The sequence below is a fragment of the Neolamprologus multifasciatus genome, chromosome 10 (genome assembly GCF_963576455.1).
Source record: "Neolamprologus multifasciatus chromosome 10, fNeoMul1.2, whole genome shotgun sequence".
NCBI classification, from domain to species: Eukaryota; Metazoa; Chordata; class Actinopteri; order Cichliformes; family Cichlidae; genus Neolamprologus; species Neolamprologus multifasciatus.
Genome location: NC_140448.1, coordinates 6,871,497 through 6,889,599, shown reverse-complemented (window position 1 = coordinate 6,889,599; position 18,103 = coordinate 6,871,497). Strand labels below are relative to the sequence as shown.

Sequence of the window (18,103 nt, the reverse complement as noted above, 5' to 3'; positions counted from 1 at the left end):
TAATGCAATCACTAATAAGGAGGCAAGAGTGCAGCTGAAGTGTTAATAGTTATCATAATAAAGTGACTGAGATAGACAAATTTTCAGCTGGCAAATATATCTTCTTTTGATAAATTTGATCGGTGTAGTCAACCATCAATATTATTTCACATATCCAATTCAGGGTTGGGGGGTACAGACTCCTAGACCTAAAGTTGTGCTCCCCCCCACCCCCCCCAACTTTAGTGCTCTCTGTCAAAATTGACCAGTCTGTTTTAACAGCTCTTAAATTAGCATGACAAACATTTTTCACCAACAAATTCGGTTCAGTGGGTGGTTCAGTGGGTGGTTCAATGGGTCATTCAGTGGGCCATTCAGGAGTCAGAGGCCAAAGGGGGGGGGGGGGGGGGGGGGGGATTCCCATAAATTTTCTATGGCAGTCACTTTCGACCGGGAACATCCCACAGGACTAACGTTGCATATTAGCAACTCAGTTACATCTGTAATTGCACAAGACTGCAGACTACAGGTTTATTTGTACACGGTGGACTGACCAATGGGAAAGTTATTACTCACATGTGAAAACAATCAGGGCAATCACAAAGCATGAAGTAAAACTAAAGCACAGCATGTAAAAAACCACGCTTCAAAGTAAGGCAGGAAATGCACTATCAAGACTAACATCAAACAAAGGTAGAAGTGGAGGTCAAAGACGTGACAGCAAATCCCCAGCAGACCCCAAGCAGCTGGGGAAACCCCCCCCCCCCCCCCCCAAAAGCCCATCTCCATAGAGACTGTATCAGCTCCCAAACAGACAAAAAACAAAATTTCCTTCTCTCACTAGGAGAACCAAGGTTACACCGTAACCGTACGATGTCTTTCTGAAAGCGTTGTAACTAAGTTTAAGAATAAAATCCAGCCACTGTTATCATCGTCAATGCCCTGTACCAACACAGAGCAGAGCAGCTACCTGAACGCTACGCCAACAGAGGTCGATCATCTTGTTAATAATTTCACCTCCTCACTACGTACGACTCTGGATACTGTAGCTCCAGTGAAAACTAAGGTCTCTAATCAGAAGTACCTGACTCCGTGGTATAATTCTCAAACACGTAGCCTAAAGCAGATGACTCGTAATCTGGAGAGGAAATGGCGTGTCACAAATTTAGAGGATCATCATTTAGCCTGGAGAAATAGTTTGTTGCTTTATAAGAAAGCCCTCCGCAAAGCCAGAACAGCTTACTACTCATCACTGATTGAAGAAAATAAGAACAACCCCAGGTTTCTCTTCAGCACTGTAGCCAGGCTGACAAAAAGTCAGAGCTCTGTTGAGCCAACCATCCCTTTAACGTTAACTAGTGATGACTTCATGAACTTCTTCACAAATAACATTTTTATCATTAGAGAAAAAATTACCAATAATCATCCCACAGATGTAATATTATCTACAGCTACTCTTAGTACCATTGATGTTAAGTTAGACTCTTTTTCTCCAATCGATCTTTCTGAGTTAACTTCAATAATTACTTCCTCCAAACCATCAACGTGTCTTTTAGACCCCATTCCTACAAAACTGCTCAAAGAAGTCCTGCCATTGATTAATTCTTCAATCTTATATATGATCAACCTATCTCTAATAATCAGCTATGTACCACAGGCCTTCAAGCTGGCTGTAGTTAAACCTTTACTTAAAAAGCATCTCTAGACCCAGCAGTCTTAGCTAATTATAGGCCAATCTCCTTTTTGCTAAAGCATATAGTTAGGGCTGGACCAGGTGACCCTGAATCCCATGATGCATTGAGTTTTTCCTTTCCAGTCACCTTTCTCACTCACTATGTGTTAACAGACCTCTCTGCATTGAATCATATCTGTTATTAATCTCTGTCTCTCTTCCACAGCATGTCTTTATCCTGTCTTCCTTCTCTCACCCCAACCAATCACAGCAGATGGCCCCGCCCCTCCCTGAGCCTGGTTCTGCCGGAGGTTTCTTCCTGTTAAAAGGGAGTTTTTCCTTCCTACTGTCACCAAAGTGCTGCTCATAGGGATTCCTATGATTGTTGGGTTTTCTCTGTATCTATTATTGTACGATCTACTGTGCAATATAAAGCACCTTGAGGCGACTGTTGTTGTGATTTGGCACTATATAAATAAAATTGAATTGAATTGAATTAAAAGTTAGTAACTAAATTCCACAGGGTTCTGAGCTGGAACACATGTTCTTAATATGAACACTGAGGGACTGACACACACACACACACCTTCATACACCAAGTTACTTTTTGCACAATACTTTTCTATAGCACTGTTGTGTCTGCACTGTCTTGTGTACTTGTGTACTGTGTACAGCTTCATTCACTTCCGCCTACTTGCAAAGGGGAAGCCATTTCTCTGCTTCAGAGACTTTGAGAAAGCAATCCATGCCTTTATTTCACCTCGCCTCGACTTCTGCAACAGTCTCTACTCTGGTGTTACTTTGTCATTGTTATGTTATTGTATGGTTGATTGTCATTTATGCTTAGAAATATCTACTCATATATGCTTAGAGTTGTATAATCAATGTCATGTTGGTAGAGGTTTGATCCTTAATAGTCTGCAAAGGCTTGGTGTGCATTCCAGAGTGTTCTGGCATTCACACCTACATCCTGGGAGCATGGGGGAGGTCGCACCTTGTCTTATTGTTTTATGGTAGGATAAACGTAGCTACACATACAACGCACAGGCAAGGTACTCTTTGTGTGTATGTAGACGTCATATGTTAATGAACCTATGTATGTTCATGTGAGCTCAATAAAAGAACAATGTTATGGGGGAGCGGACGAGAGCGACTGGGGTCAAGCGAAGGAACGGCGCTTGTCGTGGTTCTCTCCCTCATGCATGAGTAACACGAAGAACTTTGCCTACTTGGTGTTCAATGCTTTAGCTGTGTAATTAAATTGTCTTGAACGTTACGAATAGGTTTATGTGCTAGACAGACCTAACAAGGCAGCAAGGCTTCTGACTGGCAAGTGGAAGCGAGAGCACACATCCACTATACTTGCCTCGCTACACTGGCTGCCAATAAGTTTTCGAATTGATTTTAAGATCTTGACACTTGTTTTTAAAACATTGCATGGACTAGCTCCTATATATCTTTCTGATCTTTTAAATTGGTATAGGGCTTTGGAGCGTGATGTCATGGGAGGGGGCGTGACTGCCGAGGCACCATTTTAGCAGGCCAAACAAAGGGCTAAAGGAGCGAAAGCATCAGCAAAGGTTCGCCCTTGCTGTGTTGTAAGTTGTTAGATCACATGATCGGGAAGGGAATAAGCTGGAAAATGGGCTCTCCTTTTATTCTTTACCCACTTGGAAGCAACGTGAGGGAGCTCATGTATCGGATGTTACCAAAAGAGGGCATCTAGTCTGGAGAGCAGCTGTGAGACGAGCTGATATCCAGTTCTCGACCATCCCCAGATATCTGTTGGTGCTCCAGACATTTTCATTCAGGTAAGATCTAAATAAGTTCATATTACTCTTTATAGCCTATTAGTTTTATCGGTCATAGCAAATTAGAACAAACATCCTACTGAGTGATTTTGTAGATATACGTTCTATAGAGTTCCTAATTGTTTTTCATTATTGCAGCAAACCAGCCAATGAAATGGTTAAAACAAGTCCTGACTGGGTTCCAACGCTACACATGGGGCACTACGAAATCCCTGCTTCAAACCACATGCTACATGCTAATCAGATTACTTCTTCCATGTGAGGGTGAACATGTGCCCCAGTGTGGTAGTAAAACCAGCGAAAATGCTCTTGTTAAATACTCTTAAAAGTCTTGTGCTGTATATGTAGTGTTAGAGTTTCAAAAGAGACAGTAAATTACAGAATGCTATAGTGGGTGATATTATTTAAATGTTGTCATGATTTTATGTAAACATTTTGTCATTTGTAAACTATACATGACATTGATTCTATATTGTTACTGATGTGATGTCCTATAAAGTGGTTTTAATTTAAAATAAAAAAAAGGCAAACATTTATTTGTTTCTTTATTCAACTTTTGAACAGTGTTACTTAGTAAGTACATATTCAGTAAATGCAAATTATTTACATGGCAATGCACTTCAGGCACAAATGTAGACCCCCTAAATACAACATTATGGGTTATTCAGAACAGAACTATGCTTAGAGAAATATTTTCCCATCAGTTGATCCAACTCCTCCATAGTAGCAGGTGGAATTTTTCTGTTTTGAGGACGGCTTCTTTTCCCTGTCACTACGGATGGTCTGTTTATGTTTTGATTGAGAGCCTTTTTCGGGGGCAGCTGAAGAGGAAGTCTATCTTATGGCCAACCACTGATCGTATCTTGGTCATATTACCCAGCAAAACCCAGCATGCAGGTTCATCTGTAACAGTCCTTGTGCCACAGATCTGCACTGTTGCTTCTACATTAAACAGAAGAGCAGCGACATGGCTGCAGGTCTCCACGACTCCGGCCTTACAGCTGCAGTGGGCGGCTTCAACCTTCCCTGTGATGCTCACAGTGACCTGTGGCTGCAATGCTGGTTCATTCAGTCTTTGAGAGTGCAGGACCTGAATCACACACAGACAACGTTCATTTAAAGACAAGAACTTTAATGAGCCCAGGCCAACACAAACGTGTTTTATCTACTTTCAAATCCATTTATCACAAATGTAACAAATAAAGTGTTTAGAAAGTTAGCACATACATGTAATTTTTTATCTTTTTATGTATTCATCTATAGAACGCTGCAAGTTATATTCTACATCTAACTTTTTTTTCTTTTTTTGGGGGGGGGGGGGGTAAATCTGTCAACAAAAAATGATGTAATCACTTTCAAGATGGAGAAAGTTTAGTTTAGTTTAGTTTAATTATTTATATAGCACATTTAATTACAACAGGAGCGTTGACCAAAGCCACAGCCACCCTGGGGCGCACTGACAGAGGCGAGGCTGCCGGACACTGGCGCCACCGGGCCCTCTGACCACCACCAGTAGGCAATGGGTGAAGTGTCTTGCCCAAGGACACAACGACCAAGACTGTCCAAGCCGGGGCTCGAACCAGCAACCTTCCGATTACAAGGTGAACTCACAACTCTTGAGCCATGATCGCCACGATGACTCTCATGCTGTATTAAAAGCCAGTAAATAAAAATGTGTTTTAAGATAAGATTTAAAAAGATTGACAGTGGGAGCCTGTCTGATGTGTAGGGGTAAATTATTCCACAGCTTAGGCGCTACGACTGCAAATGCTCAATCGCCTCTATGAACCAGCCTCGACCTTGGTACAGCTAAAAGCAAAAGATCACTTGATCTAAGAGATCTAAGGGGGTATAAGTCTGCAAGACGTCAGACAAATACCTGGGAGCCTGTCCATTCAGGGCTTTGCAAGTCAACAATAAAATTTTAAAATGAATTCTGAAGCAGACAGGGAGCTAATGAAGAGAGGCGAGCACCGGGGAAATGTGTTCACATCTTTTAGTACGTGTCAGAAGACGAGCTGCAGCCTTCTGGACCAACTGCAGCCTTGCCAGGCAGGTCTAGCTAACTCCAGCATATAAGGAGTTACAATAGTCCAGCTGGGATGTAATGAAAGCATGAATCGCCTGTTCAAAGTTTTTAAAAGGTAAAAATGAGATAAAAGCCTCAGTTTGAAGAAGGACCACTGTACGACTGAGCTAATCTGTTTTTCAAAGGTGAACTTGCTGTCAAATATAACCCCCAAATTTTTGGCATGTGATTTGACAAAAGGCTCAAGACTGTGCAGGTTAAAATTAGAGGTGCTGGGGTTGCCGCTTGGTCCAAAAATTAGCACTTCAGTTTTGTTCACATTGAAGTTAAGGAAGTTAGAGGCCATCAAAGATTTAACTTCACCGAGACACTGAAGTAAAGATCTAGTGAGGCAGGACTGTTTCCCTTCAGTTGAAGATAGATCTGAGTATCATCGGCATATGAATGAAAACAAATGTTACATTTTCTAAAAATTAGACCTAAAGGCAGCATATAAATGGAGAACAATATTGGCCCCAGTATAGATCCCTGGGGAACACCACAAGTAAGGGGAGCTGAGGAAGAGATAAAATCGCCAAAGCTCACAGAGAAGGTCCTGTCAGACAGGTATGACCTGAACCACTCTAATGGGGTGCCCTTTACACCACAACGCTCCAACCGTGAGATTAAGATGCTGTGGTCAACAGTATCGAAGGCAGCGGTCAGATCTAAACAGAGTCAGACGGCAGGCCGTGCACACTGGCGCCATCTTGATATTACGGATATCACGGAAAGCATAAAGTTCGACTTTTATGAATCACTTAATATGATAAGGAGATTCTGCAGGTCATTAATCAATGTATAAAACCAAAATAGAATATGTTTTTAGTGATACAGGACACAAACACGGAAGCAAGGTGTATAATTAGGATTATTTATAATAAATATGAATTAATTAGTGCAATTTCTTTAACCATATAGAATGACTACATTCTTCAGGACAAGGTCACATCAGTGCACTGAACTCATTAAGTTATCCATCTAACAGCCTCCACATGTTCTCACTGTAATTTCCCCTCATGAATGCACTAACTTGAATGTTCGGGGGGAAATCAAATGCATTTTACTCGCAGTACTCAAGCTGACTTACCTTTGTTTGAATGACGGCGAATTCACAACGTGGAGGCTTAAAAAAGCCAAATCTTGTACCCAATCATTGGTGAATTGGATGTGCGCCTCCAGACATTTATAATTGCAAAATTGGTTCGCTGTGTATTTGGTGACTCCACAGACAAGGTACAAAAATATAGCAGGCTAAGTCAATAGCGGTTGGTCTTCAGGGTTTCTACTCCACGGCCGTATTTCATACGGGTCCACATTTCCAATGCACGCTATTTTTTGCAAGTACCGTCTCTTCGCATCCGGACGCAATCTGCCTCTATAACGTCTGTAACGTTCTTTTGAGCTGCTTTTAAGTGTGGTTCGCAGCAATCTTCCTTCCAAACACAGTGTGTTTGTTTTGATTCGTGGCCTGCTAAAATGGTGGCGCGCTCCTATAATGCATTGCGGCGTGACAACTCCAAAGCCCTATACTCCGGCAAGACCTTTGAGGTCTGCGGACCAAATGCTTCTAATTGTCCCTCGGTCTAGATTAAAACACAGAGGAGATCGGGCTTTTGCTGCGACTGCTCCGAAACTGTGGAATAAACTGCCTTTACATATCGGGACCTCGCCAACACTGGATAGTTTTAAAACTCGTTTAAAGACCCATTTTTACTCTTTGTCTTAATTCTGTATGAGTCTGTCATTATTTTATTCTTATTATTTTCTTATCTTTTATTTTACTTTCCTTTTAAATTTTATCTGATTATTTTATTGTACAGTTCTTTGGTCAACAGTTGTGGTTTTTAAAAGTGCTATATAAATAAAATTGATTTGATTTGATTTTTGTTTTTTGCACATTTGCACTTTATGTAGTCCATGTTGATTGTCTGTTATATGTAGCACCATGATCTTGGAAGAACATTGTTTCCTTTAATAAATAATTTAATGTTATTAATTTAATTTAATTTAATTTAATTTAATTTAATTATTTAGAAAGAGGGACAATACATATTAATGAACATTTTAACAAATGTAAATATGCCAGATTATAGCCTTGGGCTAATTTCCATCTGCAGACCCTCTGGCAGGTTGGTCTTACACACAAGTTAGTAAAAACATAAAGAGACACTACTTACAGATCATGTGACAAGAACAAAAACAGTCATCACATCATATTAGAACAAACAATGACAAGAAGAATGGACAACAGAGAACAACAGAGAACAATAACGGAAACACATCAATTATATTGCACAAACCCCAGTATTACACATGCTCTGACTGTCCTGATATTGCACTGACCCGTTACACTAGAGTTGGATGTCTCGAGACCAAGACCGGTCTCCAGACCACTTTTACGTGGTCTTGGTCTCGACGGACTTTGGTCTCGGTCTTGTCTTGGTCTCGCTGTCTCGGTCTTGCTGTCTCAGATCGACATAGTGGTCGGGAGGTTTGGAGTCAACAGTATCCATGACACACAACGTAACGTTCGATAATGCGTCATGTGCAAAAGCATCAGCTCTAAGAGCCGTGCTTAGAGAGCGCGTTGTAGTGAATCAGAAGAGTCGACTCCCACTGAGCGAGAGCCGCTCCTCACTTAATTTCCTTTGGCTGCTCAGCTCTCACACAGTGGCTCAGCTATGCTCCAATCCCTCCATATTGTGGCCAATCACATGCGAGGATATAGGATAATATCATTGTGTGAAAAACAGAGAGGGTGAGAGACGCGACAGTCAAGTGGAGCATGCGTCTGTCCTCTCAGTGAGTGAGACAGTGGACAGCGGTGAGGAGGGCTGTGCGAGTGCATCGCAAAAACACATGAATATGCCCGACACCCGTAAACAAAGCATCCGGCTGCAGTTTAAAGACTTTTTTGTCTCGGTCTTGGTCTCGTCTCGACTCTGTCTTGGTCTCGCTACCCTCTGGTCTTGGTCTTGTCTTGGTCTCGCTACCCTCTGGTCTTGGTCTTGGTCTCGCTACCCTCTGGTCTTGGTCTTGTAAATGGTAAATGGACTGATTCTTATATAGCGCTTTTCTACTCTCCTGGAGTACTCAAAGCGCTCTATACAACATGCCTCATTCAGGCAATCACACCCATTCTCACAAGTACTTTATCTTCACTTAGTGCTTTTCTAACTACATTCACACACATTCATACTCCGATGGACGCATCGGAGAGCAAGTTGGGGTTAGTATCTTGCCCAAGGATACTTGACACGCAGACTGGAGGAGCCAGGGATCGAACCACCAACCTTCCGATCAGTAGGTGACCTGCTCTACCTCCTGAGCTACAGCCACCCCTTGGTCTTGGTTTAGGCTGTCATGACTTTAAGTCTACGTTACACTAATAGTTGTTTCCCTTTATCTAAGTAAGTAAGTAAGTAAGTAAAATTTATTTATATAGCGCTTTTCACAGATAAAAATCACAAAGTGCTTTACAACACAGGAAATGGGAATATAAAAACAATATAACAGTAAATAAAACAATGTAAAACAATAAAACTATAAAAACAGCATAAGAAGAAATTAATCAAATGCTTTTCTAAATAAAAATGTCTTCAGCTGTTTCTTAAAAGAATCAATGGAGTCCGTGCAGCGAAGAGACAGTGGGAGAGAATTCCACAACCGTGGTGCCACAGTCTGAAAGGCCCGATCACCACGAGTTTTAAAACGAGTGCGCGGTACCACCAGCAGTCTCTGATCTAATGACCTTAAAGCCCGAGAAGATGTATGTGGTTTCAGCAGGTCAGATAAATATTGAGGAGCTTGACCATGTAGGGCCCTAAAGGTTAGAAGTAAAATTTTAAAATGAAACCTAAAATTTATGGGCAACCAGTGAAGGGAGGCCAAGACTGGAGTGATATGTGATCTTCTCTTGGTGCCTGTTAAGAGTCGTGCTGCAGCATTCTGCACAGTCTGAAGACGATTTAAGGCTGATTTGTTAAAACAAGTAAAAAGGCCATTACAATAGTCTAAACGAGAAGAAATAAAAGCATGAATAATCATCTCAAGTTCAAGCTTTGATACCATTAGTCTGAGTTTAGAGATATTCCGTAAATGATAAAAACAGTTTCGGACCAGCTGCTTAGAATGCTGCTCGAGCGACATCGAGCTGTCAAACATGACACCGAGATTTCTAAGGCATGATTTTACAGAAGGGTCTAAGAAGCTGATATGCTGTCTAATTTCTGGGACCATGTGGTCTGGAGCAAGAATTAGAGTTTCTGTTTTATCAGAGTTTAGTTGGAGAAAATTGTCATATAACCATTTGTTGATTTCTGTCAGGCAATTACTTAAATTAGACAATTTATAAAACTCAGACATTTTGAAGGAACAGTATAGTTGGAACAGTATAGTGTATCTAATACACTAACTCTTTTTCACGTCCAATATAAAGCATGATTAATTATGATCACCACTGCACATGGTTGGAATGGCAGTGAAGCCACTTGACTTAACTAATATGCATCTTTACAAAACACCACACACTGGGTATCTGCTGGTTTGTAGAAGATACATCGTTACATTTGTTGACAATATCAGATATAACTGAGCTCAAATCAATTAATTCAATTCAATTTTAGATGCCGCCGAGTATGGCAGCCTCGTCGCGAGCTCCCCCAAGCAACAAGCCATTCTGGCTACCGAGGGAATTCACAGCAGTGATTATTACGGCTGTTTACATTCCCCCACAAGCCGACACTGACCGAGCACTCAGGGAACGGTACAGCGCGATCAGCAGTGAGGAAACCGCACACCCAGAGGCGGCGTTTATCACGACCGGGGACTTTAACAAGGGAAACCTGAAGAAAGTTTCACCAAAACTCCACCAACACATCCATTTCAACACTCGTGGAGACTGGCTACTTGACCACTGCTACACCTCTTTCCGGGATGCGTACAAAGCCCTCATCCACGCCCCATTCGGCCAATCAGATCACCGTTCCATCCTGATCCTGCCCGCCTACAGGCAGAAGCTGAAACAGGAAGCTCCAACCCTGAGGGCGGTGCACCATTGGTCGGACCAATCGGAGTCCACGCTGTGGGACTGTTTTGATCACGAGGACTGGCAAATGTTTCACGTGGCTGCTAATGACATCGATGAATCCACAGACTCAGTCTGCGGATTCATCAGGAAATGCGTGGAAGATGTCGTTCCATCCAGAACAGTTAAATCCTTCCCAAATCAAACACCCTGGATTAATAGCGATGTTCGCGCGGCACTGGTGGCACGGAGCGCCGCTTTTGCCTCCGCGAACACATCGGACTACAAGCACGCACATTACCAACTCCGGAAGACGATCAAAGCACCCAAACGTGAGCACAGGGTCAGGGTGGAGCAACAGTTTGACAACCCTCGGAGGATGTGGCAGGGACTGAACACAATCACAGACTTTAGAGGGAAAACCAGCACACCGCAGACCACGGCCTCAAGTCATGCGCGGCTCAGCCGGCTGGAGTGTTTACACACATCTTCAACCTTTCCCTCTCTCTGTCTGTAGTCCCAGCCTGCTTCAAAATGGCCACCATCGTCCCTGCACCCAAATCCTCCATCATCTCATCACTGAACGACTGGCGACCTGTAGCCCTGACCCCCATCGTGAGCAAATGCTTCGAGAAGCTGGTCAGGGACTTCGTTTGCTCTGCACTACCCGACTCACTGGACCCTCTACAGTTCGCATACCGCCACAACAGGTCCACTGATGATGCCATAGCCCTGACACTACACACTGCCCTGTCACACCTGGAGAAGAGAGACACGTATGTGAGAATGCTGTTTGTAGATACAGCTCAGCATTCAACACCATCGTTCCCTCGAAGCTGGACAGGAAACTGCAGGATTTGGACTCAGCAGCTCCCTCTGCAGCTGGATCCTTAACTTCCTGTCTGACAGACGCCAAGTGGTCAGGCTGGGCAGCATCACCTCATCCCCCATCACACTGAACACTGGTGCACGACAGGGGTGTGTACGGAGCCCTCTTCTGTACTCACTCTACACCTACGACTGCACAGCCACTAACAACTCCAACATCATTGTGAAGTTTGCGGACGACACTACAGTGGTGTTATCACCAACGGTGATGAGACAGCTTACAGGGAGGAGGTCAGCGCCCTGACCCACTGGTGTCAAGACAACCATCTCACCCTCAACGTCGCAAAGACAAAGGAGTTGATAGTGGACTTCCAGAGGTGCAGAGATGTACACTCCCCCATCACCATCAACGGCGCTGCTGTGGAGAGAGTGAGCAGCTTCCGCTTCCTTGGTGTACATCTGGCTGAGGATCTTACGTGGTCATCGTCGGATAATTGGAGGTGAGCTTCCCTCCAGGACATCTACAGGAAGCGGTGCCTGAGGAAAGCGGGGAGGATCATCAAGGACTCCAGTCACCCAGCCATAACTGTTCAGACTGCTTCCATCAGGAAGGAGGTTCTGCAGCATCCGGTCCCGAACCAGCAGACACCTCAACACCTCACCTTCACTTACCAGAACTTCAACATTATGCACTACATACTGTATATAAATGCCACTTGTTTTGCACATTTCCAACTACCAACCTCTGTATATTTTATTTTATTGTTTATTCTATTTAATTTTTAAAATATGCACACACACACACACACACACACACATAGATATACATATTTAGTATACACATTCAGTAATGCGCATACACTCTTATATTGTACATATATTTATTACTCTCAGTTTTAGCCATTCTTATATTTTGCTTGTTGTTATGTTATTGTACTTTACACACCTCTGCTGCTTGTGAAGCTTGCACACAAGAATTTCACTCGCATGTACTGTACCGGTGTACCTGCACATGTGATGTGACTATAAAAGTGATTTGATTTGACTTATGCAGCACTAAATCACAACAACAGTCTCTCCACAATAATACAGAGAAACCCCCAGCAATCAGATGAACTATGAGTAGGCAATGCATTACAGTGGGAAGAAAAAACTTTCTCTTAAGGGGAAGAAAGCTCCAGCAGAACCAGACTCAGGGAGGGGCGGCCACCTGCTGCGACTGGTTGGGGGAGATGGCTTAAGGAAATACAGAAGACTGTCTATTTGTAATTCTCTGTATATAAATTCAGACAAAAATAAAATCATTATATCTGCCTTTAAAAACTGTATAAATAAGTTCAGGCTCATTTCGATATGTTTTCATGTGGCCTGTAAGATGCATATCAAACATCCTGACTACTCTAAGTCCTTAATAACATATTAGCTTCTATTCACTGGCCACCCTTGAATGTGAAAAAATACTTTAAAAATCTTCTCCTCACTTACCAATAATTCATTACTGTACTTAAGAGCACTTTGCCCTAAAAGTGGAGCCTTATTTATTGTTCCTAGTTTCCAGACGCAGAATTGGAGGCAGAGCCCTCAGCTATGGATGTAAAAGCCCAACAAGGGGCATGGGTTGGAAATGAGCAGTAGCTTCACTTTAATTCACTGGTGGCATGGTGGTTTGCTCTGTCAGGCTACAGAGCAGTCCAAAGACTGTGGGGTTTGTGGGGTTAGGTTAACTGGTGATTCTAAATTCAAATGGTTGTCGGTCTCTCTGTGTAGCCCTGTGGCAGACTGGTGACCTGTCTGGGTCGTACTAAAGGGTTTTGCTTTGTATTCTATTGGAAATTGTAAAATACGTCCACACAGACCGAACAGTGTTTAAATCTGTGGGTGTAAATGGTAAATGGACGCTTTTCTACTGTCCCAGAGTACTCAAAGCACTCTATACTAGAGCTGCCAATATTAGTCGACTAGTCACGATTACGTCGGCTATCAAAATCGTCGACGACTGATTTAATAGTCGACGCGTCGTTTGAAGCTTTGTAAGATCCCAAAAGACGCAGGAATAAGTAGTAGGATTTAAGAGTGTAATAACGGACTGAAACAGAAGATGGCAGCACTGCATGTACAAGGATGCCAGCTGCCGTTAAACCCCGAAGAAGAAGAAGAAACTGTGTCCCAGAATTCATAGCGCACCCCTGCTCAGTTTCCAACAATGGCGGCAGCTAGTTAGTTTTAATATTACTCTTATTATTCTTTCTGGGTCACAAAATAAACGTTTAACATATTTTCAGGCGAGAATGTAGCTGTGTAAACCTCAAATATCTGCTCAGTTTATCAAGACACCACATATTTTCAAAAGCGCTCCGACGTTTTCGGAGACGTCTGTTACCCACTAGCTCGATAGCTAGCCGGGGGCTAGGCTAACTAGAGACATGAGAACACCGGACTCCCGGCTAATCGTTTTCAAACCCACCGCTGTCTTTCCCTACTCAGGTTAAACATGATATATAAGTCACTTAGATAACTTAAAAATGTTATTGTTTGGCTTTTTTAGTATTTTATTTGTTCCTGATTAAATCGGTTTGGCTGAGATTAAAGTTATAGTTTTTACACAGCTGAATAAACATCATGCAGACAGCTGATTATCAGAAGTGTGAGATGCTGGAGAATTTACTCCGGTGTCCTGTTATATTTTAGATAGCAAGGAGTTTATTAAACTTCACCAAAACAATCTGCAAATTTCATTAAAATTTAATAAACTACCATTTTGTCTTTATTTTTAGTTAGCACCTTAAACACTTAAAGCTGTAAGCTAATTATAGTTATATAAGAGCAGATGCTGCTGGTGCAATAAGCTGTACGTTTTACGTCCAATGGATGATGATCTGATTAGTCAACTATCAAAATAATCGTTTGTGGCAGCCCTACTACTCTATACAACAGGCCACATTCACCCATTCATACAAGCTGTTTCTTCTATGATTTTTTTAAATGCTGACTAACTAACATTCATACACATTCATACTCTGATGGATGCATCGCACAGCAACTTAGGCTTAATATCTTGCCCGAGGTTATTTGGCATGCAGACTGGGGATCAGCCAGGGATCGAACCACCTTCCGAACCCTCCTGACCTACAGCCACTCCGATGTGGCTGTGGAGAAATCATATTGGAATATTACTTTGGAAGTGAACTGTAACCTCAGTCCTCAGGGCAATAACATGGTTATATGTGGTTATACAATGCTGGAGTCATACAGAAGCCTCTTTCAGGTGGAGAGGACCCATCTGTCATGATGGAAATCAAACCCACAGCCATAAACAGACTTCCCCGTGGTTTTAAACCTTCCCTGAATGATCATTACTCTGAAAGCCATTCAGGGAAGGTTTAAATACTGGACCTGGAAAAATGGCCACAAGTGAGAAAAAAGAAAACAAACCTGTGACTGTCATTTTCATTCAGTGCTCTGAAATCTGATGGAAACTCATGAATGTGAGAAATCAGTTCATTAAAAACTATCATGTGGTGCAAACTTTTCAAATATATTGCAGACACATCTGTTCTTTGTTCCTAAGGCTATGTGGCTGCACTGCCGCTGAACAGGCTGATATGAACGGCACAGGTTGTTCAAAGTGTGCAGGTGCTGTCTAAGGCACATAGTGTTGGCAGGGAGAGCAAGAAGAGATGGACGAGGAGACGGGGTGAAGGGAAGTGAGACGACAGTGTCAAAGTGATTTCTGTCAGTTGGCTGAGGAGGCGCTCAGAGGGGACCAATCCCTGCTGCTGTACACAGCCAATTAAAACTCAGTGTTTACATACACGCATGCAGCCCCTTATCACTTCCACCAGGCAGGACCGTGTGTCCACCACCGACTGTGCTGGCACATAAACTCATGGCTGCATCAAGAAGGGAGCGATGATTAGAGCCAAGTCTAAACAAAGTTTACATTGATGTATTTAAGGTATACATTTACTCACATTTGTCACAGTTCTGGATGAACAAGACAAAACTGCCACTTCCTGCCACCTGACCTCCTTAGTCTGAGTGAAACAGGCCGTCTGTACTGGGCACATTAAACGTACAAAGATTCTGATTATCAAACGTGACGAGTGTCTGAGCGAGATGCACACTGAAGTCCCAAGGTGAATCTGGAGTGATGGAAAGAAGAGATGGCATGTGCATCGTTGCGGGCGGAGGGAGTGCGCTGCTCCCACATCCCAAAGAACAACAAATCCAAAGCTATTGGCCTATTTGAGTCTTTTGGCTGTCAAAGTCACCGATGACACACACTGCTGAGACACTCAACAAGAAGAAAAGGAGATGAGGGGGGGCAGCTGCCACAGATTTGAGGACAGAATACTGCAACACATCTCACCCTAACGTCTATCATCTCCACTCTTAACAGAGCCTTTGGCCTGCCACTGCTGATCTCTTTATCCAGACACAAGCAGAGGAACAAGGCCAAACTCACTGTTTGTGCAAATCAGCTCAATGTAAGCAGGTCGATAGTTCTCAGTACTCAACAGGAGGCAAAAAGGTGAGTTTCACTAAAGCCCTAACCCACTAAAACTGAAAGAGATGAATTCTTTTTGAGGACTGATGAGGGCGAGAGCTGGTTTACAGACAGCTTTTAGCTATCTTCATACTCCAACTGTACTGAATCCTAATACTACTACACGACCCACACATGGTGTCAGTGCACAAACAAACTGATGTGTCATGGTGGCTCCATCACATTTACTTAGCTGCACGACAGGCTGATGAAGTACAACAAGCTGTGCTTGCTGTGGCTCGTCTAACATTTTCCCATAATGCAAGTAATGAAGTGTCTCATCACCCACAGACAAGCACACCAATGGTGGTGCTGTTTCTCTCTCATGTGTTTTCTAAAACAGTAATGGTCAGCAGCACCTGCAGCAGCTGTTTACTCCACCTTCATATTTCTCATTAAATGCTAACATGCTTGGTAAGTCTCAGGCATTTCTGTCATAATGTGAAATTTGCACATAAATAGCTACACACACCCTACGAAGGTAAATCAGGATGTAATCAGCACCTAATTCAAACTTCAATCCATCGTTTTGTCTTCTTTGCTTGCCTAACACAGAACAGGCAGAGAAACAAGGACATAAAGTGAGAAAGAGCACGGAGAGTAACGATGCTCGTGATGCTCAAAAGACTGTCCAGCTGGAAATCTATGACAAATTCCTCTTGGCACAAAATGGCAGTCAGCTGGATGTGGGCAGTGGATACTGTGACAGTAAAAACTCCATCAACAACACTGCTGTCCAATGTTTTTATCAACATGAGCACTGACACACACACGTATATCCTGTGGAAGAACTCTGGTCTTACTCTGTCTGCAGGTGAAGCCACAGCTCAGGTGCAGGATTTTATTATATTCTCTAATAATATAAACGGGAATAATTCTGTCCTTCATAAAACAGTCTTCTTTTGTCATTTGGATAATAAGCAGAAGAAAATATAGAGCAGTCTGTGCTGCGTCTACTGTACTGAGGTATTTACGCCCTTATTTGTATGTGCACATTAATCCACAGAGGTGCTTTTCAAACAGTACCGCGAAAACTTTTTCAAAGCTTTGTGGGAGTGCAGCAAGAACCCGCAGTACGCACACACACACACACACACACACACGCACACACACACCACTGTGTGACATTTAAAGCAAAGCTTACCCACGAACAGACTGATCTGATGAGAAGCCGACATCCCTCCAAGGACAAATCCGAGCAGGGGAGCGCTCTACCGCGACCACAGCGAGACCCGGAGCCGCACCTCAACTGCACGCCACAGTCAGCATCGCCCTTCATCCGAGCGCAAAGCCCCGCGTCTGCTGACCTGTCTGCTCGTCAGCGTGCTGCTTCCTTGATGTCTTCCCGTCTGTGCGTCCTGCTGCGACTCCTGCAGCTAATCAAAAGCAGAGCTGCGGACGCGTGCAGATGCCCAGATCTGCACAAACATTTGAAATCGTCACTAAAATCACATTTTTATAGTCTGGCTGCTAACGTTGACCTAAACACTTTGGTTAACAGCCTTAGTTGTTGTTTTAGATTTTTTTTATTGACTTATTTTAGTTATTTGTGTGTTTTTCTACATTTTACTGCCTCATTGTTGTGGATTTTATTTATTTTATTATCATTTTACATCGTTAAGCCCTTTCTGCATCATGGACTGTTTGGAAATGTGCTATAAATAAACTGGACCTTCTGTTGCTGCTGTGACCTGCATTTTATACAATTATTATACAAGAATGTGATATTACATCTATATAAGGTCTAATAGATATTACAGACTACAAGTATAAAATCATTTTCAAAACTAGAAAAACTAATAGATGTTGCGATAACAACTAACAGCAACATCAGGGAGAAGAAACACAAGAATCTGGAGAAATACCAAGAGCTGAGCGAGGAGCTAGAGAAGATGCAGAGGGTGAAGGTAACGGTCGTATTTGGGCTCAGGTCTTCAGTACTGATGCCCCCCTTCTCCTGGATCTTTCTCTGTGTGCCTTTGGCTAGACATTGTTATATTACACATATGCTGAAATAAGAGAAATAATACTGATAGAAATTAATAAATAAACAGATAAAACAAACACACAAACAAGAGGAGCCAGAGAGAATTTATAGAGCTCATCTTGGAAAAACAAAAGTGTTTAGTAAGACATCACATTCGGATCATAATTGTGATTGCAAAAGCGT

At 42.7% G+C, this 18,103-nt stretch overlaps 1 protein-coding gene across 1 annotated transcript in view; it reads right to left on the bottom strand.

Annotated features, from left to right (window-relative positions):
- The window catches only part of LOC146509486 (CXADR-like membrane protein), a 70,708-nt gene extending 53,285 nt beyond the window's left edge, over positions 1–17,423 (bottom strand). Inside the window, exon 1 of the mRNA XM_085173655.1 lies at positions 17,078–17,423. Within this exon, the coding sequence (XP_085029781.1) occupies positions 17,078–17,111 (34 nt within the window). The 5' untranslated portion in view covers positions 17,112–17,423. The remainder of the gene's footprint in view (positions 1–17,077) is intronic.
- Between the last annotated feature and the right edge of the window lie 680 nt (positions 17,424–18,103).